Here is a 27337-nt window from a genome sequence, read left to right on the forward strand (position 1 = left end):
CTTGTTGGGCATTTCAGAGGGTAACCGCATTGCCGTGGATCTGCAGTCACACGTTGACCAGGGAAGGATGTCAGATTTCCTTCCCTGATGGACATCAGAAATCCAGAATGTTGTTACATCAATTGATTCCACCATCGAATCAGAGCAATCGGAGCATTACCCGAATCTCTGGATTACTAGTCCAACAACAATATCACTGTGCCATTATCTCCCTCTATAATGATCATTGAAGCTGACTTCCAGAGAATTTCCACAACATGCACTGTCGGAGGTAGTGCCTTCCAAATTCTAAGGAAGTCATTGCATAGCCCTGGAAAAATGTCAGCATTTTCTGATATTCAGAGATTTTGCAAAGCATGGAGAGAATTGGAATAGGTTGTGAAATTGGTCTGTTTAGAAAGAAAGGATTGTAAGAGAATAATTAAAGGATCCCCTATTTTAGCATGTTATGGAACCTATCCTTTCTAGATTTTTGATGCTGGGTCTAGATTCACTTGAGTTTAGAAGTATCAAAGGAGATCTAATTGAAATATATTAAATTCTAATATACGTCAACAGACTAGATGCAGGGGACATGTTTTCCCTGGAATCAGGGGACACAGTGTCAGAATATAGGGTAGAACATTTAGGGTTCAGATGAGGAAACGTTTCTTCACTGAAAGGGTACAAGCCTGTAAAATTCTCTCCTGTAGAAGACTGTGGTAGGCAAGTTTTGGACAGGATCAACCAATATTTGGATAATCAAAGTCAGATTAGGGATAGTCTTGAAGGTTAAGTCGCATGGGATCCAGGGAGAGCTAGCTAATTGGATTCAAAAATGGCTCAATGGTAGGAAGAAGGGGGTAATGGTTGAAGGTTGTTTCTCAGACTGGAGGCTAGTGGTGTGCCACAGGGGTTGGTGTTGGGACCTTTGTTATTTGTTATTTACATAAATGATCTGGATTTGAATGTATAAGACATAATTAGTAAATTTGCAGATAAGTCACTGAATATATTCAAGAAAGAAACAGATACATTGTGAGATTTTAAAGATATCAACAATATAGGAAATTGCAGAGGCTCTTGCAGAGATTTTTGCTTCATCTTTAACTACTGATGAAGTTCCAGAAGACTGGAGGGTGGCTAATGTTGTTCCATTGTTTAAGAAATGTAGCAAAGACAAGCCAGGAAACTACAGGTCAGTGAGCTTGACATCAGTGGTAGGTAGGTTGTTGGAGAGGACACTGAGGGATAGGATCAACTAACCCTTGGAGAGTCAAAGTCTGATTAGGGGTAGTCAGTGTGAATTTGTGCACAGGAAGTCATGTCTGACAAATCTTTTAGAGTTTTTCGAAGAGGTAACCAAGAGGATGGATGAGGGTAGGCAGTGGATGTTGTCGAGATGGACTTTAATAAGGCCTTTGACAAGGTCCAGCACGGCAGGCTCGCATGAGGGGAGAGTCAGCTAATTGGATTTAAAATTGGCTTGATAATAGGAAAAAGAGGATGATGGTTGAAGGTTGTGTCTCGGACTGGAGGCCTATGACTAGTGGTGTATCACGGGCTTTGATGCTGGGATCTATGATATTTGTTATTTACGTAAATGATCCGGATATGAATGCACAAGCCATGATGAGTAAGTTAGCAGATGATACAAAGTTAGGAGGTATCATTGATAGTGAGGAAGCTTATCAAAAAATACAGAGGGATCTTGATCAGATGGGAAAGTGGGATAAGGATTGGCAAATGCAATTCAATACAGATAAGTAAGAGGTGTTATACTTTGGAAAGTCAAACCAAGGTAAGACTTATACAGTCAATGGTAAGGTCCTGAGGAGTGTTGTGAAACAGAGGGACAGGAATACAAGTGTATAGTTCTTTGAAAATGGCATCACAGGTAGACAGGGTGGTGAAGAAGGCATTTAGCATACTGATCTTCATTGAATGAGGCATTGAGTATCAGAGTTGGGATGTTATGTTACAGTTGTATAAGAGGTCATTGGTGAGGCCACACTTGGAATATTGTGTACAGGTTTGGTCACACTTTTATAGGAATGACATAGTTAAACTGAAAAGAGCGCAAAGAAGATTTACGAGGATGTTGCCAGGACGAGTAGGCCTGAGTTATAGGGAGAGGTGAGCCAGGATAGGACTTTATTCCTTGGAATGTAGGAGAATGAGGAGTGACCTCATTGAGGTGTATAAAATCATGAGGGGCATAGATAAGATGAATACATATAGCCTTTTCACAGGGATTGTGAATTGAAAACTTGAAGGTAAGAGGGGAAAGATTTAAGAAGGACCTGAGGTGCAACTTTTTCACGCAGAGAGTGATGTGTATATGGAATGAGCTGTCAGAGAACGTGGTTCAGGCAGGTACAATAGCAACATCTAAAAGAAATTTGGAGAGGTACATGGATGGGAAGGGTTTAGAGAGACATGGACCAAATGCAGGCAGGGAGAACTAACTGACTGGGCACCATAGTCAGCATGGACATGCTTGGGCTAAAGGGCTTGTTTCCATGCTGCATTACTCTGTGAACCTATGGCACTGACATAAAGGATCAGCCATGGTCATATTGAATAGTAGGCTTCAAGGGCTGAAGGGTGTGTTCCTGTTCATCTGTTTCTGTGTTTCTCTCAGCTGCCTCAAAGACCATTGGTGCGAAACAAAATTTGTTTATTGGATTATTTGAATTAATAAGTGGAAAGAACACAGCATATAAAATAAATGTTAAATGCTGTGAAAATTAAATTAAAAATGGAAAATGCTATAAATATTCAACAGCTCTGCCAGCAAATGGTACAGAATTAAAATTTTATGTTACTTCAGAACCGATGAAAGGTCATCAACCTGAAATATTAACTGTTTCTCTCACTGCAGATGTTGCCTTATCTGCTATGTATTTCCTACAGTCCTCTGTTTATATTTTAAGTAACACAGCGACTTCATGATTACGTGATAAACATTAATTATACATCGTTGTGTGCTGGCCCTCCATGAAGTCTAGTCATTGTCGTGAGCTTCTGCCATGCGCTCTCATGTGACTCCGAGCCTGCAGATATTTGGATGCAGAGGGAGAAACGTTCAACAAGGTTTAGGTCGGGAAAGGGATCTAGAGTGTAGAATTTGGTTTCTTTTCTTTCTGTCTCAGGCTCTCCTCTACCTCATTTTTAAAACACAAACGTTAAGACATGACACGTCACAGTTTTCAACTTTTTGCAGTTTATATAAATGTCCTGGATGAAGTTGCTGAGAGTGTGCTTGCTAAATTGACTGATGGCACAAAGATACGTCAGAAAAGAAGTTGGAAAGTGGACATCAGGACATTACATAACAATACAGATGTGTTAAGTGAGTGTGAAAAGATCTGGGCATAACGTGGAACAGTGTCCATTTTGACAGGAAGAATAGAAAGGAAACATATTTTCTGAGTGGTGGGAAGTTGCAAATCTGAGATGCAGAGTATACGGGTACAGTGGGCAATTAGGAAAGCAAATAGAATGGCATAGTTTATTGAAAGGGGAATTGAATAGAAAAATAAGGAATTGTTAATGCAGTTTGTTTTTCTGACAAACTTAAGCAGTTTATTTAATGTTTTTCCATCCTTTTTGAACCATCATAAATTCCAGTTTATTTTCCGAGTCAGTTTTAGCCAGCTGAACCTTCATGCCTGAGGAATTGTTTTTTTAAAGTTCCTATTATTGTTTCGGACTCAGGTATGTCACTATGAAACTTATAATTGTAACACTTTCTCCCAGAGAATCTTTTACCCTGAGATTACTAATTCACCAACCCTCACTTGATAAGTCTAGATCTAAATATCTTTATTCATAGTTGTTTCAGTGTATATTATCCCAGGAAAGGGGAGCTTCCAGTAAAGCATTCGGTAAACTAATCTGACAGATTACCTTTCATAATTTGATTTAAGACCATAAAATGTCGGAGCATTGATATGCTCTGAGTCTATTCCACCATCCAATGAGATTATGATTTCATAATCTTCAAGTCCACCTTCCTGCCTTATCCCATAACCCTTCATTCACTTCCTAATTAAAACTCTGTCTGTCTCAGCTTTGAATATACTAAATGGGCCAACCTCGACAGCCCACTGTGATTAAGAATTCCAAAGATTAAATGCCATCTGAGAAAATAAATGCTTCCTTATTTCTGTCTTAAATATAATGAGATTACGCTGTCTGATCCTAGATTCTCCCACATTGGGAAACAACATTTCCATTGCTACCCTGTCAAGCCCCTTAAGAATCATATTCTTTTCATTACAATCCATGAAGTTACAGGCTGGTGAGCTTGTAATAGGGCGGTGACAGGGAAATTATTGGAGAAGTTTTTCAGGGACAGGATTTGCTCACTTTCGGAAAAATGTTGTCTTATTAATGATAGCTGGCATGGCTTTGAGCAGGGAAAATTATGTCTCACAAATACGATTAAGTGTTTTGAGAAAGTGACAAAGATAATTGATGAAGGCAGATTGGTGGATGTAGTCCATATAGATCCACAGATCCCTCCAACCAGCAACACAAGGGGATAAGGTGGTTAAAAGGCACAGAACATGTTTGCTTTCATCAGTCAGTACATAGAGTATAAAGAACAAAGAAAATTTACAGCCCAGGAATAAGCCCTTCAGCCCTCCAATCCCGAGCCGATCCAAATCCACTGTTGAAACCTGTCGCCCAATTCCTAAACATCTGGATCCCTTTGCTCCACACCTACTTGTGCATCTGTCCACTTGCATCTTAAATGAATCTACCATGCCTGCCTCTGCCACCTCTGCTGGCAACGCTTTCCAGACGCCCGCCACCTTCTGTGTAAAGTACTTGCCGCGTGTATCCCCCTTAAATTTTTCACCACTCACCTTGAAAGCGTGACCTCTCGTTATTGAATCCTTCACCCTGGGAAAAAAGCTTGTCTCTATCCACCCTGTCTATACCCTTCATGGTTTTGTAGACCTCAGTCTCCTTTTTCCTAATGAAAACAAACCTAACCTACTCAACCTCTCTTCATAGCTAGCACCTTCCATACCAGGCAACATCCTCATAAACCTTCTCTGCACCCTCTCCAAAGTGTCCACATCCATTTGATAATGTGGTGACCAGCACTATACACAGTATTCTAAATGTGGCCAAACCAATGTCTTGTACAACTTTAACATGACCTGTCAGTTCTTATACTCAATACCCCATCCGATGAAAGCAAGCATACCATATACCTTCTTGACTACTCTATCCATCTCTGCAGCAATCTTCAGGGTACAATAGACCTGAACTCCCAGATCTCTCTGCTCATCAACTTTTCCCAAGGATCTTTTATGTACTGTATAATTTGCTCTAGAATTAGACTTCCCAAAATGCATCACCTCACATTTGAACTCCATCTGCCACTTGTCTGCCCAACTCCTGTATTCTCCTGTATTCTTTGACATCTCCCTATACTTTATGTTACTCCACCAATCTTTGTGTCTTCTGCAAACTTGCTGATTATACCAACAGTGCTCTCTTCCAGATCATTTATGTATATCACAAATAACAGTGGCCCCAGCACTGACCCCTATGTAACACCACTGGTCACCTTTCTCCATTTTGGGAAACTCTCTTCAACTCTCTGTCTCCTGTTGCTCAATCAGTTCTTTATCCACCTAGCTAGGACACCCTGCACACCAAGTGACTTCACTTTCTCCATTAGTTTGCCAGTATGAAAACTGCCAAGTCATGTCACAGCTGTACAGAACTTTAGTTAGGCCATATTTGGAATACTGCGTTCAGTTCAAGTTGCCACGCTACTAGAAGGATGTGGAGACTTTGGAGAGGGTACAGAAACCGTTTACCAAGATGGTGGCCTGGTTTAGCGGATATTAGCTATAAGGAGAGATTGGACAAACTTGGCTTGTTTTCATTTGAACACCGAAGGATGAAGGGTGTCCATATAGAAGTTTGCAAAATGTTATGAGGCATGGATAGAATGCATAGTTGGAGTCTTTTACCCAGGGTGGAAATGTCAATTAAAGAAAATAAGTTTAAAGGTGATGTGAGAGGCAAGATTTTTTACACAGAGGGTGGTAACTGCCTGGAATACACAACCAGAGGAGGTGTTGAGGGTGAACACAATAGGAATGTTTAAGAGGCATCTTGACAGATATATGAATTGACATGAAACAGAATGTTATGGGCTATGTAGAGGCAAAGAGTTTTAGTTTAGAAAGGCATCATGTGTCAACACTGTCTTGGTAGGCCAAAGGGCCTGTTCCTGTGCTCTACTGTCCTCTGTTCTTTTGTTCTCCTTTAATAAGCTGTCCTTTCATTCTTCTAAGCTCCACTGAATATAAACCCAATCGACTGAACCATTCTGCATGAAAACATCTCTCTGTATCCAGACTGAACCTAGTGAACATTCTCTGATTGCCTCATGTACCAGCATACAGTATATCCTTATCTTTCCGTAGATAAGTGGACCAAAACTGTTCACAGTACTCCAGGTGGGATTTGATTAGAGTCTTGTATAGACTTACCATGACTTCCCTGTACTTATACTCCATTCCCTTTGAAATAAAGGTCAACATTCCATTTGCATTTCTTATTCCTGCTAAGCTTGTATGCTAGCTTTCAGTCACTTAAGCATGAAGACCCCAAATCCCTCAGTGCTGCAGTGTACAATCTCTGACCATATGTATAATATTCTTCTATTCTTCTAGTCAAAAGTGCATACCTCAGATTGTATTACATCTGCCACATTTTGGCTACTCACTTAACCTGACTATATCCCTGTATCGACTTTTTTTGTCATCCACCCCACTTGCCTTCCCACCTAGTTTTGTGCTTTTGCAAACTTGGTGTCAGTACTTTCACTTTCCTCCTTCAAATCAATAAAAATGTATTATAAATAATTGTGTTCCCAGCTTTGATCTCTGTGGTATGGGCATGGAAGGAGTCAGTTCATTCAGTTGACTGAACAGCAAGCTTGTGATGCAGAATGATACCAGTAGCGCGGGCTCAAATTCCTCACCACAGGGGGCGACCAGGAAGGACTCTCCTTCTTGATCTCTCCCCTCACTTGAGGCGTGGTGACCCTCAGACCACCACCAGACATCTCTCTAATGAGAAAGCAGTCCTATAGTCCAGTAGGACCATGGCATTTTACCTTTAGTCTATGGCGCTCTAGTTGTTGCAGGTTGCTATCCAGAAAATGCCACCCTTATCCCAACTACCTGTCTTCTGTTAGTTAGTCAAACATCTTTCCATTCTAAAATACAAACCAACACCATTTAATCTGCTGCAGTCCATTTGGTGTAGATAGCCCACCATAATGCAGTTAGGGAAGGAGTTCCAGAATGTTGACCCAGCGACACTGAAGAAGCAATGATTTTTTTAAAAATTTGGATGATGAGTCACTTAGAGGAGACCTTGGAGGTGGTTGGCGTTTCCATGTGTCGCTGCCCTTCACCACTAGCTCATAGCGGTTGTGAGCGTAGAAGGTGCTGTCTAAGGAGCTTGGCGAATTTTGCACTACATCTCATAGCTGGTACACATTGCTGTTACTGTGCATTGATGGTGATGGGAGTGAATGTCTGTGGATGTAGGGCTAAATCAAGGGGGCTGCTTTGTCCTGGATGTTATCCAGCTTCTTGAATGTTGTTGGAGCTACATTCGTCCAGGCAAATGAGGCACGTTCGATCTCACTCCTGACCTCTACCTTACAGATGATGGACAAGCTTTGCAGAGTCAGGGAGTCAGTTCGTTGTTGCAGAATTCCGAGCCTCTGACCTGCTTTCCTGACCACAGTATTTAAGTGACTAGTCCAGTTCAGTTTCTGGTCAGTTGTAAACCCAGGATATTGATAGAGGGGTTTCAGCAAGGGTTATGTCATGAAATGTCAAGGGGTAATAGTTAGTTTCTCTGTTCTTGGAGATGATCATTGGCTGGCATTTGTGCGGTGTGAATGTTACTTGATATTTGTCAGCCCAAGCCTGGATATTGTCCAGATCTTGCTGCATTTAAACATGGACCGTTTCAGTACCTGAGGAGTCGCGAATGGTGCTGAACATTGTGCAATCATCACTGAACATTCCACATCAGACTTTATGATAGAGAGGAGGTCATTAGTGAAATAGCTGAAGATAGTTGGGCCATGGACACTACTCTGTGGATCACCTGCAGAGAAGTCCTGGGATGAGTTAACTGTCCTCCAACAACTGTAACCATCTTCCTGCCAGATACGAATCCAATCAACAATGTATTAAGCCCGATTCCCATTGACTCCAGTTTTGCTAGAGCTGTTTAATGCCGCACTCAATTAAGAGCATTCTTTAAGAGCAGTCACTTCCATCTTACCTCTGGAGTTCAGATTATTAATTACCCTTTGTCACAAACTCCAGGCATTGCTTAATTGTCTGTCCAACATAACTGCTCTGAGGAGACTTATAAACTACTCCCACTAATGTTGTCTGACTCTTGTTATTCATAATCTTTATGCGTAGTGCTTCAATTTCCTGATTTTCTGAGTGAAGATGCTTTCTTCCCACTCTCCTTATGACATCCTTTACTATTAGGGTTATTCCTCAAATCTTTTTCATTCAGCCTGTCTTTTCAAAATGTTCTGTAGCTTGCAGTATTTATTCCCCTACTTTTTTTATCTGGTTTCTTTTTGTTTCTCACTTCTGTTTCTCTTTCATATTCTTCATTTATTTTTCTCTCCACTTCTGATTTTTCTCGTCTTCCACTATTTCTTTCAGTGGCTCTGTTTCTGTTTCACTGTCTCCCTCATTTGCTCACCTTTCCCACTCCCTCCTCTCATTTATATCTCCCATCACTTCAGTTTTGTTTCTGTTGCCCCTTAATTTGTCTCTCACCTTCATTTGTTCCACTCCCTTATGTTTCTCCCCCACTTCCCATGTCTCTGTAACAGTGATTAAATCAGATTAATTTATCTCTGTATAGGTGCTATGTTGTCTATCTTATTCTGAATGCTTTTTGCAGAAAGAGTTCAATTAATATTTTAACCACTTTTGAATGTCCTTGTTCACTGATGCATATGACCTTAAAACTCACTGGCTCATCCTGTGCACTTTCTGCTTTCCTTTTATTTTCAATTATATACCTATAGCCCCACCTTTTGGTAAATCAGTGCAACTTGCATCATACATAAATTTGCTCGACAATTTCTCGTCGACTTGTGCTAGAAGAGGATTGTGTTATCCTATTAAGTAAAAATAGTGAAACTGAAAACTGGATATGGTCACACGTATCTGATTCTCAGGTTTTTCTGATGTCTGCGCTCCCAAGATGTTCGAAACCCAATCCCAAGAATGTTCTACCCACACGCTTTCACTCATAAAATCACTCAAACCAGTTGTCATTCATGAGAATACATTTGAACAAAGCCATCAGTTCATGGCTGTCAAGCTCTTTGGACTGGCCTAACCAGAAAGAAATCACTCTCCTTTAGCCAAGGATATTTCCTGTGTACCAAAAAAAAAATTTTCTCTCCATAACTTTTGTTTCATGCTTCCTCTCACTCACTTTCTCTCACATTCCCCTCTGTCTTCCCTCACTAACATCTCTCACTGTTCCAGTTTTGTCTTTTTTCTGAACCTTCATCTCTCTCCTTGTTTCACTTTTTTCCTTATTTTATATTTTTCCCAAACTTGCCACGTGTTTTTCGTTCATTGTCTGTGTTTTTGCCTCGGATTTCTTCAGCATGGGAACTCTCACCTGCGGAAAAGCATGGGTTGATACAAAGTTCGGAAATTCAGAGGAATAACAAACATTAAAATAATCAGTGGCTGTGGGTCAGAAAGAAGATGGTGCTATATAGTGGTTGGAACAGTTAGAAACATCACAGGCCAGTTAGAGGAGTATATAACTAGCCAATACTTTGCTTGTTAATCTGATCATTAACAGAATGCTAAATTACAAATGTCTGCCTCTTACATATTATACGTCCCTCAGCCTAAAACCAGCTGATCACTCTTTGAATAAGCGTCCTTCATAATGTATTTTTCAACGAGGCTACTTATACATGTTATTCACAAATTTCAGGTACAGGTGAGACTTGAAACTGGACCTTCTCAACCATAAGTAGGGACTCGACCGCAAGGAACGCCGAAATCATAAGTCTTTATCATTATTTTTAATTAATTTGTTCAGGCATCTATGATAAACTTTCAGGACAGGTGAAGCTTGAAGCCAGAGGTAGGGAGACGGCCACTATGTCTTAAAACCCCGTCGGTTTTAATGGGATTACTCAATGGGAGTACAGCATTACATGTAGCTGCATCCTAGCTACAATCCCCACATCCTACAAACAACCCAGCACTCTCTCTTTATAAATATAAAAGTTATAAGTCTTTGTAAAGTGTTCGTTCAATCTAAAAGCCTCCATCTCATTCACAGAGATGTGTCTGACCTCCCCAGGCAATGATTGTAGATTTTTACCAGTATTCAGTTTAGGATAGGGCACTTTCAGTATTGGAGGTGACATTATGTAATCCACTCTTACTGGCAGTGCTCAAACCCTGCTGCTACAACCTAGACAGAAAGTGATTTCATTTAATCTTTGTTGTCACACTATTTCACTTCAGGAATGTCGTGCCCATCATCCCTTCTGGTTGCAGTTATGCTGTGTGATGTCCGTAGATTCTCATTAACAATCATAGAATCCCTCCAGTGTGGAAACAGGCCATTCAGCCCATCGGGTCTACACCAACCCTCCAAACAGCATCTCACCCAGACCAAACCCCTGCCACGTCCCTGTAATCCTGAATTTCCCATGGCTAATCCATCTAACCTGCACATCTTTGGACTGTGGGAGGAAACTGGAGCACCTGGGGGAACCCCACACAGACAAGGGGAGACATAGTTGGAAAGGCCAGATCAAACCCGGGTCCTTGCTATTGTGAGGCAGTAGTGCTAACCATTGAATCACCATACCTCCCCTGAGCCACTGTGCCATGCTGAAAGGTCCACGTGAAATTTTTTTAGCTGTTGTCTTAACAGTGGCATCAAGTGGCATTCATTAAAATAATAGACAAAGGGACCTGAGGCAAATATTTGGGTGCATTTATTTCTAATGTTGCATAATTTCAGCCTTTTGTTTCTCTCCATCACTTACTTAATGGCACACAATATTAGGACTTGTGCTTTTTTAAAACATTTCGTGCAAAACTATAACCAGATCTTCTGAATGCATCACCCAGATCCTGCCATAGAGATAAGTTTATACCTTTCCTTAGAGAGCAATACAATGCTTCAGGTTACTGTACATCATAAATTACAGAAGTGAATTGAGCTGCTTTTACAGTTTAAGGTGCACTTACTGTCTTGTCCACTTGAGTATTGAAGGAAAATTTATTGTCAGGATCAATAAAAAGCAGAGGATTTTCCAGTATATGTTCAGGTTCATGTAGAACTTTAATTTGTAGATCGGGATTAACAAAATAAAAACAGTCATTCAACTGCATTTAAAGCAAACCTACATTATTTGTTTAACCTCTGTTGCACATTGTGCATATTGAAATGCAGATAGGAGAGGATTAGCTACAGATGCAGTATCTCTCCCATAATTACTACTCGTTTTAGAAATGTGCATTGTTTCATTAATCCGCTTGATTTTCTCAATTGGAAAGGAGATGAGAATATCTTTCTTTCTCTTTTCTCCCCCATCCTCCTTTCTCACACACATTGAATTGACAGTGCAGTGCCACAGGATTGTTGTTCATAACTTAAATTGACTTCTTCCAGCATTGCTGCTCATTCATACTCACTTTCTGGGTCCGTGACCCAAAATATTCTCCCAGACAAAGTGGCAGAGGGCTGGTGAGGTCTGTGAAACTCTACACGTTTGTGTCTTGGCTAGGGGAATGTAGTGAAAGGTAAAAGGAAATAGGCTCCTTGAGGAACAATGCTTGGAGTGACAAAGTGCAGCAATATTGCGTGCAGTTCTGGTCTCCTTCCTATCGGAAGGATGGTGTGAAACTTGAAAAGGTTCAGAAAAGATTTACAAGGATGTTGCCAGGGTTGGAGCATTTGAGCTATAGGGAAAGGCTGAACAGGCTGGGGCTGTTTTCCTTGGAGCGTTGGAGGCTGAGGGGTGACCTTATAGAGGTTTATAAAGTCATGAGGGAAATGGATAGAATCAACAGACAAGGTCTTTTCCCTGCACTAGGGGAGTCCAAAACTAGAGGGCATAGGTTTAGGGTGAGAGGGGAAAGATATAAAAGGGACCTAAGGGGCAACGTTTTCATGCAGAGGGTGGTGCATGTATGGAATCAGCTGCCAGAGGAAGTGGTGGAGGCTGGCACAATTACAGCATTTAAAAGACATCTGGATGGGTATATGAATAGGAAGAGTTTAGACAAATATGGGCCAGGTGCTGGCAGGTGGGACTAGATTGGCTTGGGAGTCTGGTCAGCATGGACAAGTTGAACCGAAGGGTCTGTTTCCGTAATGTATATTTTTATAACTAAGACATGTGAAAATTAGGCTAGGCTATTTTCCTCAGACCGTCAGAGGCTGAGGGGTGACCTGGGAGAGATTTATAAAATCATGAGGGGCATGGATAAGATAAATAGATAAGGTCATTTCCCTGGGGTGGGGGAGTCCAGAACTAGAAGGCATAGGTTTAGGGTGAGAGGGGCAAGATATAAAAGGGACCTAAGGGGCAACGTTTTCATGCAGAGAGTGGTGTGTGTGTGGAGTGAGCTGCCAGAGGAAGTGGTGGAAGCTGGGACAGTTACAACATTCAAAAGGCACCTGGATGCGTATATGAATTGGAAGGGTTTAGAGAGATAAGGGCTGAGTGCTCGCAAATGGGACTAGATTAATTCAGGATATCTGGTCAGTATGGACGAGATGGGCCAAAGGTTCTGTTTCTGTGTTGTACATCTCTATATCTCTTTGACTCTATGACTAAGTAAGTGATGGACTTCACCAAAAGAATAATCTCATTCCTTCATGAGGAATACAGGGGTCATCATTGATATATATTTACAATGTTGCTAAGCACAACCACAGGAATTCTGACATTTTCTGTGAAGTTTGCACTTATGTTTCCAACGCCAGGTTCGCTTGGAATGGCCAACAGATCTCACCATAAACCCAATGGATAACTCCCTCTATGTGCTGGACAACAACATCGTGCTACAGATCACGGAGAATCATCAAGTGCGGATTGCTGCTGGCCGACCCATGCACTGCCAGGTACCAGGCATTGAGTACACACTGGGGAAGCAAGCAGTCCACACGGCTCTCGAATCAGCCAGTGCCATCTCTGTGTCATACAGTGGTGTCCTCTACATCGCAGAGACAGATGAAAAGAAAATAAACCGCGTGAGGCAGGTGACTACAGACGGGGAGATTTCACTGCTCGCTGGTGCACCCTCAGACTGTGACTGCAAGAACGATGTCAACTGTGACTGCTACCAGACTGGTGACGGCTACGCCAAAGATGCCAAGCTCAACTCTCCATCCTCGCTGGCCGTCTCACCTGATGGCACGCTGTACATTGCTGACATGGGTAATATTCGGATTCGGGCAGCCTCCAAGAACAAGCCAGTGTTGACATCCATGAATTTGTACAAGGTAGCGTGCCCATCAGAGCAAGAGCTGTACATCTTTGACATCAATGGCACACACCAGTATACAAAGAGCCTGATAACAAACGACTACCTCTACAACTTCAGCTACAGCAATGAAAACGACATCACTTCAGTGACAGACAACAATGGTAATACCGTGCGGATCCGAAGGGATCCCAATCGCATGCCAGTGCGAATCGTGTCTCCAGACAACCAAGCAATCTGGTTGACCATTGGGACCAATGGGGGATTGAAGGGCATGACAGCCCAAGGGCAAGAGCTGGTTCTACTCACCTACCACAGCTACAGTGGCCTCTTGGCAACAAAAAGCGACAAGACTGGCTGGACGACTTTCTTCGAGTAAGAGTCTCCTTAAATTGTAGAAAAGCTGAACAATGAATTATTTTTGTTTCATAATTTTGATTCCTAAAGCTATATCTTTTACATGATGTACAGAATGAAAGATATGAGGCCTGATTAGCTCAGCATGAATTTTCTGTCTTAATAATTTGTGAAAGAATTTGGATGTTGACTTCTTTTTGAGAGTTCGCTCCCTTTTTATTCTATTCAAACGTGGGATGAGGGCATCCATAGGTAGGCCACCGTGTGGGCGGCACGGTGGCACAGTGGTTAGCACTGCTGCCTCACAGCGCCTGAGACCCGGGTTCAATTCCCGCCTCAGGCGACTGACTGTGTGGAGTTTGCACGTTCTCCCCGTGTCTGCGTGGGTTTCCTCCGGGTGCTCCGGTTTCCTCCCACAGTCCAAAGATGTGCAGGCCAGGCGAATTGGCCATGCTAAATTGCCCATAGTGTTAGGTAAGGGGTTAATATAGATGTAGGGGTATGGGTGGGTTACGCTTCGGCGGGGCTGTGTGGACTTGTTGGGCCGAAGGGCCTGTTTCCACACTGTAAGTAATCTAATCTAATTTGTTGTCCATCCCTTGAGAAGGTGATGGTGATCCACCTTCATGAACCATTGCAATCCTTGGGGGATTGATATACCCACTTTGCTGCTCTTATCTGTTCTAACTCCTCCACTCCTGAAAGTGAAGAATTTTATTGGAATGTGGTTCCAGGTGAATAGGTAAATATCCAGTGCCTCGTCCTTTGTTAATGACTGTGTGTAGACAGTTTTCCATATCTACACTCACAACACATTCAGAATCAGGTGCAAGAGTGAGAAAAGGAAGAATGTCCTCACAAAGAAGGCAGTGAATCTTTGAAATTCTCTTCCCGCCATCCACAGTCGGCTGTGGATGCACAATCATTGAGCGTGTTCAAGACATTGATGGAGACTAGTGATATCAAAGGATATGAAGATAGCACAAGAGGCTAATGTTGAGTTAGATGGTCAGCCATTATCCAATTGGATAGCAGTGCAGGTTTGATAGCCAAATGGCTTACACTCCTACGTTCCAACTCCCATCCAATCTCAAAATTCCACTTTCAATGGATGGAGAATGGCAAACTGGCAAACGTAATGTCCCGGTCCAGGTATCAGTGAACTACAAAGATCGGGAATGAAGGGCTGCATTTTGTGCTCTCCATGACAATGCCTGCCCCCTTTTAGCAGGACCTTTGGGAATTCAGTGGTTCTCCTCCCCTGTCCCTGTAAAACCAACAGTCACAACACCCAAAACTCGGGTGGTAAGGCATCTGGAGGAAGGACGCCTCATATTCCACCTTAGGACCCTGCAATCACAGGGGATCAATGTGGATTTCAACAGTTTCCTCATTTCCCCTCCCCCCACATTATCACAGTCCCAAGCCTCCAACTTGGCACCGCCCTCCTGACCTGTCCATCATCTTTCCCATCTATCCACTCCACTCCACTCTCCTCTCCGACCTAACCCCTTCTCCCTCATCTTCATCTACCTATTGCATTCTCACTACCTTCCCTCTTGCCCTACTCCTCCTCCCAGTTATCTTTAACTCCCCGGCCCACAAGCCTTATTCCCGATGAAGGGCTTATTCCCGAAACATCGATTCTCCTGCTCCTCAGATGCCTCCTTACCTGTGTTTTTCAAGCACTACACTCTCGACTCTTGGCTGAGACTATCTAACTCAGAGACTGAAAGGGAGTTCCTCCTAATTAATATGGCTCGTTGATGAACAAAGCAATGTGAAGGTAACCATGGGGCAGCCACGTGACTGTGGGTGCGCTGGCAGTGGGGGAGCTTGTTGCTAGGAGACTGCCTTCACACACTGGCCATATTTCAACCCCCAATGGCAAACCACCTATTCCTGCAGGGAATTTTGGGCTCACTCGCCTCAGGTTCCACCTCTGACAGGTTTCCAAAACTCTGCCCAGCCCCTTGTGTCCCTTTTTGGATTGTAGTGATATCATTGGTGAAACTGCAGCCAGGTTGAACAAGCAACAGTGGTTTGTACTCCCTGCCTGGATCTCCTCCCCCTGATGTACCACAGTGGAGCAGCATCAGCATGAGGTTTTCACTCAGTGACATTCAAGGTCAATGACAATTTTTGGTTTTATTTTCTTGGATGTGTTGCCTGTGGTTATTCACCTCCCTCAGGATGTTAAAGAAATCAGGAAGATTCCATGACAGTATAGATTTTGCACACTCTGTTGGTCTAATCTCAAGTGAAATTCTAGATGAGTCAGTGGAAATGTTCAGCACATGGCTATTATATAAGAGAATTTTCCATTCAAGGTTTTAAAGGGACTCCAGTCTTTGAACAAGTTCAGCATTTGCTTTTGATGTTAAAACTAAGAAAATATATTATTAATTTTCAGGGGAGCCTGAAATGAACAGTTTTAGATAACAATACCTTCAAACTGCCCTCTTTAAAAAGCCACTTTTCTAATTGTTTCCTTCAGCTATGACAGCGAGGGCCGATTGACTAATGTTACATTCCCCACCGGTATGGTCTCAAATCTCCATGGGGAAATGGAGAAGGCAATAACGGTGAATATAGAGTCATCCAACAGGGAGGATGATGTCACCATTACCACCAACCTCTCTTCAGTGGATGCCTTCTACACCCTTGTTCAAGGTATTGTACTTTTGTTTCCATTTGACATTGATATGGGATTGGTGTCACATGCAGACAAACTATGGAAAGATAATACATTTCCTTCTCCCTCGAACATTAATGAACCTGATTAACAAATATCCCCAAGTCATCAGTTTGGGCGGCACGGTGGCACAGTGGTTAGCACTGCTGCCTCACAGCGCCAGGGACCTGGGTTCAATTCCCGACTCAGGCGACTGACTGTGTGGAGTTTGCACATTCTCCCCGTGTCTGCGTGGGTTTCCTCCGGGTGCTCCGGTTTCCTCCCACAGTCCAAAGATGTGCAGGTTAGGTGAATTGGCCATGCTAAATTGCTCGCAGTGTTAGGTGAAGGGGTAAATGTAGGGGAATGGGTCTGGGTGGGTTGCGCTTCAGCGGGTTAGTGTGGACTTGTTGGGCCGAAGGGTCTGTTTCCACATGTAAGTAATCTAAACAAAAAACATTATCAAAACTAGCTTTTAATCCTCGCTGCCATTTTTGGATTTGAGCCCAGGTCCCCCAAACCTGGGGATTGCTAGTCCCCTGTCCTAACCACTTTTCCCCAGGGCAGGATTGACTGGTACGAGAAGCCATAGTTTGAAGATATTAGGAGGAAGGTATAAAGGAGATGTCAGAGGTAGGTTCTTTACGCAGAGAGTTGTGAATGCATGGAATGCATTGCCAGCTGTGGTGGTGGAAGCAGAGTCATTGGGGACATTTAAGCTACTGCTGGACATGTACATGGATATCAGTGAGTTCAGGGGTGCATAGGTTAAGTTACTATATTTTACATTAGGATTAAAGTTCAGCACAACATCGTGGGCCAAAGGGCCTGTTCTGTGCTGTACTTATCAATGTTCTAAGATCTACTAGGCCACCACTAGGCCAAAACATGCCTTGGCTCGCAGGAGTGGAAAGAAATGTCCAGATCTCAGAGTGGTTAAGAAGTCTGTAACCATCAATGTTAAGCAAGTCACTTCAGTGATAAATCTTCAATTTCAGATAGAAACAGACTTCACTAGGATTGAGTGTCCATCGTGGATGTTGCTGGGAAAAGAGTTGAATCTTTGTTTTTGCTATTTTTGTTCCTTCCTAAAGACTTTCCAGAGTTGTCATTACCTATAGTGCTATTTTTGATTCTCTTTTGACTGATTAATTTGTGTTGTTTTACTCTGAGAATTTTGACTCTGAGATCTGACTTGTCCAGGATTGGCATCAGTTAAGATGACAATATTGTTAATTGAGTGAGGTTGCCAACTAGTTGAACAAGGGACAGGTTTGTGCAGCAGCCCCTACCCTAGTGGGAACTAATACAGAAACTAGGAGCAGGAACCAATCATTCAGCCCTTCAAGCCATTCAATATGATCACAGCTGATCCTCTATCTCAACACCATATCCCCACTTTCTCTCCATACATGGTGATACCTGAAATATCGAAAGATTTATCAATCTCTCTTTTGAATATACTCGATAACCCAGCCTGCACAGCCTTATGTGATAGCAAAGACAGGTCCACTGCCCTGTGAGCAAAGAAATGTTTTCTTGTCTCAGTTCAAAATGAACTGTCCTGAGCCTAAGACTATGACCCCTGGTTCTTAACTCCCTGAGCAGGGTAAAATCTAATTTGTCTAACCCTGTTAGTATTTTTTACATTTCAATCAAATCCTCTCCGATTTATTGAAGTTCTAGTGCCAAACAACTCACCACCCTGTGGCCAATCATTTCAACATTCCTGATGAAGGGCTTATCCCCGAAATGTCAACTCTCCTGTTCCTTGGCTGCTGTCTGACCTGCTGTGCTTTTCCAGCGTCACATGTTTCGACTCTAGTGAATAGAGGTCGAGTGAAACAAATCTCTTGTCATCTGACGGTCCTTCTATCTCCCATGTCAGCTTAACAAACTTTTGCTCTACTCCCTCCATGGCAAATATATCCTAACAAGACTGAGGCAACCCAAAAATTGTGTCCTAGAGAACGTTTAACAGCCAGAATACAGGATATTTTTATCCCGTCAATCTGAGTTGGATGTGAGCCCAGTTCTTACGTTTAACATGCCAGTTTGCATTTATTTGCCAGTCTAATTCATCCAGTTTCTGAAATTTACCTTTGACTTGCTATAGATTTGCCAATCTGTTTCCATCAAGGATGAAAATCTGAAGCCTCTCCAGTATCTTGTCACAACTCAGCCTTTTAAATGTGGCAGTCTGTCTTGAGTGTTCATGCCTTCGGAGCTTGGATGTTTCCCTTGTGTTTTGTGACCCAGAGCAGATAACAATAACTCCTATTCTTTTACAAGACACCAGTGTGACTGGAAGAATTAGATACTGAGCAAGGGCTGAGGGATCTGGAAAGGTTTTTGAAGGGGGTTAGAAATATTCGAAAATTGATAGGTTTTCAGGATGAAGCTCCACAAGAATGGAAGAATTACGAGCAAGAGTTAGGCGATTCAGCCCCTCGAACCTGTTGCACCATTTGATATGGTCATGGCTGATCGCATCTCAGCCTCAACTCCACTGTCTTATCTGATGTTTCAAAACTTCGTCAAATGTGAACTGGAATAGGAAGCTGATAGAGATAGGATGGCTACCAGACAGGGGGTTACCAGAAAAAAGTTGGTGCACAAGATCAGTATGAAATCAGTAAATTGGGAGACAGAATGATAGCCCAAGTTCTGATCGCCTAAGTTATTTATACAAAGTACAATTGATGTAAAGGTTATACTTCTAAAATATTTCGGCTAAATTAGGCCAGTTGCTGGAAGTATTTATGCAAAGATATATCATTCTCTAAAAGATACTGCACAGATGGAATAAATATAAACCTGTTGAAGTTGTTTAAAGTAGAAACAAGCATATTCCTGAGAGAAACCAGCGTTTCTAATTAACACCTTTGAGTTATGTCAAATCACACTGCGTCTGTGTTAATGATGACATTGTATTGCTCGCATACAAGGTGCAAGGGACAACTTCAGATGGCAGGCAGGAAACCAGAGGGGACAATGTCATGTACAAAGCTACCCAAAGTGAATTGAGTATCCATCCAGGGATTCACACAGGTTGCTGAAAATGCAGGCAGAATCCATTATCATCAGAGAGTCAATGTAAGTCTCAGATCAGCTCCTGGTTATCCATGACATCCATGAGTCCACCAGTTTCTGCACGTGCATCCTTGGAAGGTCATTGAGTTCCCAAGGCCTTCCCGCACACTCAGCAGAGCATTGGAGGAATAAGTGGCAGAGGGGCAAAAGGAATGTCGAGGAGGATAAAGAAACTGCAGAACATATTCTAAATGAATGAAGGGCAAACCCTGATATTCAGGGGTTAAAACTGAAATCCTTGTGAACACTATTTAACAAAGTCATTAACCTGTCAAAAATGAAGCAGCAACTTTGTTGAAGTACCCACTCAGGAATTTAATGCTAATATGCTAACCATTGTTAATGGAACCCAGTAGAATTTCAATCCCTTCGTACTTCAGGTTACAGGGAAGTTCATGCCATAAGCAGCTTGGTACTAACCTCTTGACACCTCAGTACTCTTGAATGTCAGTCAAGCAGGAGCTTTGTGATTAGGCAATTGTTACAATACTAAGGCAGCTATAAAACTCTGCATCATTCATAGCCTCCCAATCATCAGGGAAATGCTTTAGAAACAAGGCAATTACAAGAAGTTGATGCATGGCTGTATCCTGGCTGAGTCTCTCTCTCTCTCCAGTTATTTACTTACTGGTTATATATGGCTGAGAAGGACGACTCTGTATTGGTGGAAGGATTTGGGAAAAAAATGTCACAAAGTGTTTCAAAATATCTTTTGGCTGTTTGCAACTTGCAAATTGCAAGTGTACTGATGTTAAGTTCAACAGCTATAGATGAAATATGAGACCCTTGGAAATCACTGGCCTTAAAATGTGTTTCTAAACCAATTTTGGTCTTTTCACATCATTTTAATAATTTCTCTCAGTGATTTTGTTTCTGAAGATAGGGCATTCATTGTCATGAAACGTGACAAGTATTAAAAGGCCATTGTGATCCCCAGTTACACTTGCAAATGTGTATCTGTAAGAAAATAGCAATTGCATTTCTAAAATAATTACAGTAGATTGACATGATGGATTTGACAGAGTGGGAGCCAGTCTTGAACTAAACATGGTGCAGTGTCAAGAATAGAAATTGCATAAATATTTAATTCACTTCTATCCAGTTTCTCCAACTGAGGTATTAAATGATAACATCCCCAAAAATCATTTCTCAACTGTATGCTTTAAAAATTGTGATGCTTTAGAAATGAAAATTTTGGCTTGTGGCAGAAGTAGCATTTAAAACTGAAGTGTTATTATGGTATGAATATTAATGTTAAGATATCCATTTACATTTTGATTAATATTTTCCATTGTATTCTAGATCAGTTGAGAAACAGCTACCAGGTTGGTTATGATGGCTCCCTCCGTGTAATGTATGCCAATGGCATGGATGCCAGCTTCCAGACAGAGCCCCATATCCTGGCGGGCACAGTGAATCCAATAATAGCCAGACGTAACATCACACTGCCTGTGGAAAACAGTCTGAACCTGGTGGAATGGCGGTTCAGAAAGGAACAAACTAGAGGAAAAATCAGCATCTTCGGGCGCAAATTGAGGGTAAATAGCTTCCTGTTAATTAAGTATTAGCTGCAATGTTCATTTTCTTTTTAACAGTTGGACATTAGCAACTAAAAAAATCATCTTCTTGTTAACTCAACGAATCACATCGCATGGTCAGTGCATTGGGTGCAGGAGTTTGGGAGATCATGTAGCAGCTGTGCAGGACATTAGTTAGGCCACTCTTGGAATATTGTGTTCAATTCTGGTATCTCTGCTATGGGAAAGATATTGTGAAATGTGAAAGGGTTCAGAAAGGATTTACATGTAAGAAAATGATATTAATATAAAATGAATAGAGAAATATTATATTTGTACACCTCCATTCCCCGGCAATGAACATCGCAATAATAGATTATCTGAGAGTATTAAATTGCTAATTGTTGGATTTTCTTCCTCATAACAATGACTGTATGTCAAAAGTACTTTATCAGTTGTAAAAGCATTTTAAGCTATCCTGAGATCATGAAAGGCAACATTTCAATGTAAGAACCCACTGTACAAATTGCCATGGAGACAGCACCTGATCTGTGATCATTGAGATCTGCTGGGATTACATACATGTGATTTTGGGCCATGAAAAGAATTAGTTTTAGCTGAAAGAATTAGTTTTAGCTGCAACACTGATTATCTCAGATTATGCAAAAACAATGGCAACATGATTGAGCAAAACCAAAGCTCAACAAGCAATCAGTTCTTCAGGAGGCAGAGAGTTAACGGAACAAAATCTGCTTCCCAAGAATATGAAATATAAGATTCACAAATCCTGTTTATGTGTAATTGGATGCATTTTATGAATCCATACAGGTTGAATTTTAATAAACAAAACCTCATAATTTCAAAAGCTATGTTTAAAGTTCAAAGCTATTATTGACAATGAGAAATACATTATCATGCAAACCCTGTACCTGTTGTAATGAAGGATGCTTTACATTTTGATGGTAGTGTTATTCTAGAAGCAACAACCTCAAGAGAACAAGGGGTTGTCTATGAACATTGTCAGCTCTTCAATGTATTGCATCTAAGTAACCTTAACCACTCCAGCCTCTTAACATCATATCATTAATCAACCTCACAATTACTTGTACTCACATTGTGCACTTAATGTGGAAAATGGTCATGAGGTGCTTCAGATAATTATTGTGACAGAAAAACTTGACAGTACAGAACATAAATTGCTAAAAGGAGACAGAAGTCAAAATGTTTCACTTTGCACTCTTCAGGACTGAGATGCAAGAAGCAGACTTGAGAAAGGGGATAGCACAAGAAGAAAGTGCTGACTGATGAGGCAACCATTGGCATTTAAAGCAGCAACAGCTTGCAATCTTCAACTGCTTTTACTGGTGCTTTGATGATGATGGCCCAGTAATGACCTTCTTTCTTCTCCTTCTGGATCAATCGATGTCCTTCTTTCTCAAATCTCTTTTTTTGTGTCCTCGTCTTGAAGAAAAGTGCGAGATGTAAAGGCTTCACTTTGCATCTCCTTTTTTGCAATGTTAAAATCTTGGCACAAAATCACATGTGGAGATCGTCAAGCCCCTGACCAAATACATAACGAACATTTGAATGGTAGCATCTTAATGGTTGAAAAAGGGAATGAGGTTTTTAGAGAGACAATTTTAAAGTTTATGGTTTTGGTTACTGAATCAAGTGAAGAGTGTCAGAACATCATTACAGTGAGATTGTGATCGTCCAACATTATTCCCCATTACAGGGGGGGCTTCACTCATAATCATAGTATTGTCAGTGATCAGTTGCATCCCCCCCACCCCCGCACCTCCGCCTCTTCCATCACCATCAATTTGTTAGGTTTGTCACTGACTGACTTTAGTGTCAAGAGTGTGGTGCTGGAAAAGCACAGACGGTCAGGCAGCATCCGAGGAACAGGAGTATCGAAGTTTCAAGCATAACTTCTTCATCACTGACTGACTTAACTCTGCATGAGCACGTCCTTATTCTTTTGGAATTGGAGTAAACAATGGAATACGTTGTTTTTTTTAAGAAATGAACAAATTTTGTCCATATTAATGAAGCTCTGGCCTTGGGAAGATGATCTTAAATGTTTTTGAAAATGTGCCTGTAAACTTACTGCAGATTAATGTGGAAAAGGCTTTGAGCAAAAGCCAAGCTGTCTTTTAATATAATGAAAAGGCAGTTAAACTCATTCTTCATTTACATCAGGGACGTCTGTCAAGTAATTTGCACTGAGGAACAAAATCAATCACTCTGAACACTTTAGAAAATAGCCAGTTTGTCTGAAAAGCAATAGGGGGTGGGATGGGAACATTCCTCATTGATTTCTTCTGGTTGTTTTCTATAAGGTGAATGGCAGGAACCTCCTCTCCATTGACTTTGATCGAACAACTAGAACAGAAAGGATCTATGATGATCACCGCAAGTTTCAGCTGAGGATCCTGTACGATCAGTCAGGCCACCCCACACTCTGGTTGCCAAGCAGCCGGCTCACAGCCGTCAACATCACCTACTCGCTGACCGGCCAGATCTCCAGTATTCAGCGGGGCCCGTTGGGTGAGAAACTGGAGTACGACAACAAGGGCAGAATCATGTCCCGCATGCTGACTGATGGAAAAACCTGGAGTTACACATACCTCGACAAGGTGAGCAACAAGGAAGTACCTGCCCTTTCCTAAAGAGTTTGAGAGTGCATCCTTTTCTCTAGAGCACATTTGGCACAAAAAAAATGAAACATAGTCTGGCTCAGTGTAGCTACATATTACACGGTTAAAGCTAATAATCTTAAACTGCAAATTTACATGTCCAAGTAGATTATTGCCAAGCTTTGCTAAAGACATTTAGGTCAAGGATGACTTAATTAAGCAAATGTATTATCATTGAGAATGATAATTTTCTTTGTCATGTAATTTGCATTTCCATTCCTAAGGATACATTTATATTCTGTTCTGTTTCACAGTCCATGGTGCTACTACTGCACAGCCAGCGCCAGTACATCTTCGAGTACGATTTACTGGATCGTCTGACTGCAGTCACAATGCCCAGTGTCGCCCGTCACACCATGCAGACTATTCGCTCCATTGGTTATTACCGTAATATTTACAACCCCCCGGAGAGTAATGCCTCCATGATTGTGGACTACAGTGAGGAAGGGCTGCTCCTGCAGACAGCTTACCTGGGAACAGGCCGGCGCGTGCTGTACAAGTACAGGCGAATGTCGAAGCTGTCCGAGCTCCTGTACGACAGCACACGGGTCAGCTTCACCTATGACGAAACCGCCGGAGTGTTGAAGACAGTCAACCTGCAGAGCGAGGGCTTTATCTGCACCATCAGGTACCGGCAAATTGGCCCCCTGGTCGACCGGCAGATCTTCCGTTTCAGTGAAGATGGCATGGTGAATGCCCGCTTTGACTACAGCTACGACAACAACTTCCGGGTGACCAGCATGCAAGCCGTGATCAACGAGACACCCCTGCCCATCGACCTGTACCAGTTCGATGACATCTCTGGCAAGTTTGAGCAGTTTGGGAAGTTCGGCGTGATCTACTACGACATCAACCAGATCATTTCGACGGCCGTGATGACATACACCAAGCACTTCGATGCGCACGGACGGATCAAGGAGATCCAGTATGAGATATTCCGGTCACTCATGTACTGGATCACCATTCAGTATGATAACATGGGGCGGGTGACCAAGCGAGAGATGAAGATTGGCCCCTTTGCCAACACCACCAAGTATGGCTATGAGTACGATGTGGATGGGCAGCTTCAGACCGTCTACTTGAATGACAAAATCACGTGGAGGTATAACTACGACTTGAATGGGAACTTGCATTTGCTAAGCCCTGGCAGCAGTGCCCGCCTGACCCCGCTCCGCTATGACCTGCGTGACCGAATCACCCGCTTGGGTGACGTCCAGTATAGGCTGGATGAAGATGGCTTCCTGCACCAGCGAGGAGGTGACGTTTTTGAATACAACTCCAAGGGCCTCCTTACAAGAGTTTACAGCAAAGCGGGCGGCTGGACCATCCAGTACCGTTACGATGGCCTGGGGCGACGAGTCTCCAGCAAGACCAGCATCGGTCAGCACCTTCAGTTCTTCTACGCTGATCTGAACTACCCGAACCGCATCACTCATGTCTACAACCACTCCAGCTCTGAAATTACCTCCCTCTACTATGACCTGCAGGGTCATGTCTTTGCAATGGAGATCAGCAGTGGGGAGGAGTTCTACATTGCTTCTGACAACACCGGTACACCACTAGCTGTGTTCAGTAGCAATGGTCTGATGATTAAGCAGATTCAATATACTGCCTATGGCGAAATCTACCTGGACTCAAACCCTGACTTTCAGCTGGTGATTGGCTTCCACGGAGGTCTGTATGATCCTTTAACAAAGCTGATCCACTTTGGAGAGAGGGACTACGATATACTGGCCGGGCGATGGACAGCCCCTGACATTACTGTCTGGACAAAGGTGGCCAGTGACCCTGCACCGTTCAACCTCTACATGTTCAGAAACAATAACCCTGTGGGCAAGGTCGAGAATATCAAGGAATATGTCACAGGTAAAAGAGAAACTCAACCAAGCCAAATAATTGGCAGTGAAGTCTGTGAAGTTTGCTTAACAAAAGGAATTGAGAAATGTCTCCAAACCAATTGTTCAGTTTGGCAAAGAGATACTTTAAAAATAAGTTGAGTGAACTAAGAGAATTATTGCATCAAATGAACTGTTACATTTCAGTCCACACGACCTGAAATGCAACAGCACTGTGGTAACATAAGATTTTTGTTCCCAAAACACATTTCCAAATGGGCAACAAAGTTCAGATTGAATAGAAGTGAATGTAATGTGAAGACCATTGTAGCAAATGGTAAAACATTGGAGCAGGAGTAGGCCATTCAGCCCCTCAAGGCTGTTCCACATGAGATTATGGCTAACTCTTTCACCCCGGGCCTTTGACCCATATCCCTTAACACCTAAATAAAAGTTGTTTTCAGAAACGCAAGGAAGTGACAGGTATTATTTGGGGGTTGATGAATGATGCTAATGAGGTGGTCATTTTTTAAACTTAATTGGTGGGTGTCACTGACTAGGTCACAATTTATTACCCATCCCTAATTGCCTGGAGGATGGCTAAAAGTCAACCACATTCATGTGCATCTAGGAGTTACATGTGGGCCAGACTGGATACAGATGGCAGATTTCCTTCCCTAAAGGGCATTAGCAAACCAGATGGGTTTTTAAAACAGCTGACAGCGGTTCCATGGATGCCATTAGACCAGCTATCGTTTTAATTCCAGATTTGTACTCAGTTCAAACTTCGCCATGTGTCATGTGAACCCGTAACCCCAGATTGTTACGCTGGGTTCTGGACTACTAGTCCAGTGACAATACTACCACACCACTGACTCCTCCTTGGCCATTGTACATTTTGTCATACAAAGGATCAATTATCATACATTAGCTAACCACTCCTTAAAAATTTGTTGATGCAAAAATTCTGAAAGGAGATAAAATTGTCTATTGTTTTTAATCCAGCCTGAGTTTAAAAAAAAATCAAAGTGCTGTTGCTGCTTAATTTTGTCAACTTCCTGCACCTTTCTCCCTGAGAAGGCTCGATATAGTTTCCTGCGCGTGGACTGTTTGAAGGCAGCATTGGCATTATTCAGTCTGGTTTTTTTTCAAACTTAATCAGCCTGTTCAAACATATTACAGCACACCTCCAGGGCAATGGGACTTGAACCAGGATCTTCTGGCCTATTGATACAACCAATCTAGCACAAGCCCCACTTCATTCTGTTTGTTTGCTGACTGTCAAATTAGTGGAATTAGCTGTGACAACTTGTTTAGCCAGCCAGTGCAGAGTAGAACTGGGGAACCTTGTCTATATACACTGATAAACTGTTGTTTACAGACACCACATTATTGTGCATTTGCAATGAGTGAGACCTCATTTAATTCTTCCCCAATTGAGTTCAATCCAACACAGGAATATATTTAACACCTAGTTAACAGGGCTGTTACAGCACAGTGTGGAGTCTCTGCCTCTGGGCCAGAAGGTTGAGGTTAAAGTCCCAAGTGCCCCAAAGATGTGCCGTAGTACATCTGAGCAGGTTGGTTAAGTGACTAGAATAAGACCATC

The 27337-nt window shown here is 42.2% G+C and overlaps 1 protein-coding gene across 20 annotated transcripts in view; it reads left to right on the forward strand.

Annotated features, from left to right (window-relative positions):
* Positions 1-27337, forward strand: part of LOC140495521 (teneurin-3) — a 2480372-nt gene that overhangs the window by 2440589 nt on the left and 12446 nt on the right. For all 20 annotated transcript variants that reach the window (XM_072594601.1, XM_072594600.1, XM_072594605.1 and 17 more), the window contains 5 exons: positions 13054-13928; positions 16408-16583; positions 20980-21215; positions 23537-23833; positions 24148-25759. In XM_072594601.1, coding sequence (XP_072450702.1) covers positions 13054-13928; positions 16408-16583; positions 20980-21215; positions 23537-23833; positions 24148-25759 — 3196 coding nt within the window. The remainder of the gene's footprint in view (positions 1-13053; positions 13929-16407; positions 16584-20979; positions 21216-23536; positions 23834-24147; positions 25760-27337) is intronic.

Source organism: Chiloscyllium punctatum, chromosome 2 (assembly GCF_047496795.1).
Source record: "Chiloscyllium punctatum isolate Juve2018m chromosome 2, sChiPun1.3, whole genome shotgun sequence".
NCBI lineage: Eukaryota > Metazoa > Chordata > Chondrichthyes > Orectolobiformes > Hemiscylliidae > Chiloscyllium > Chiloscyllium punctatum.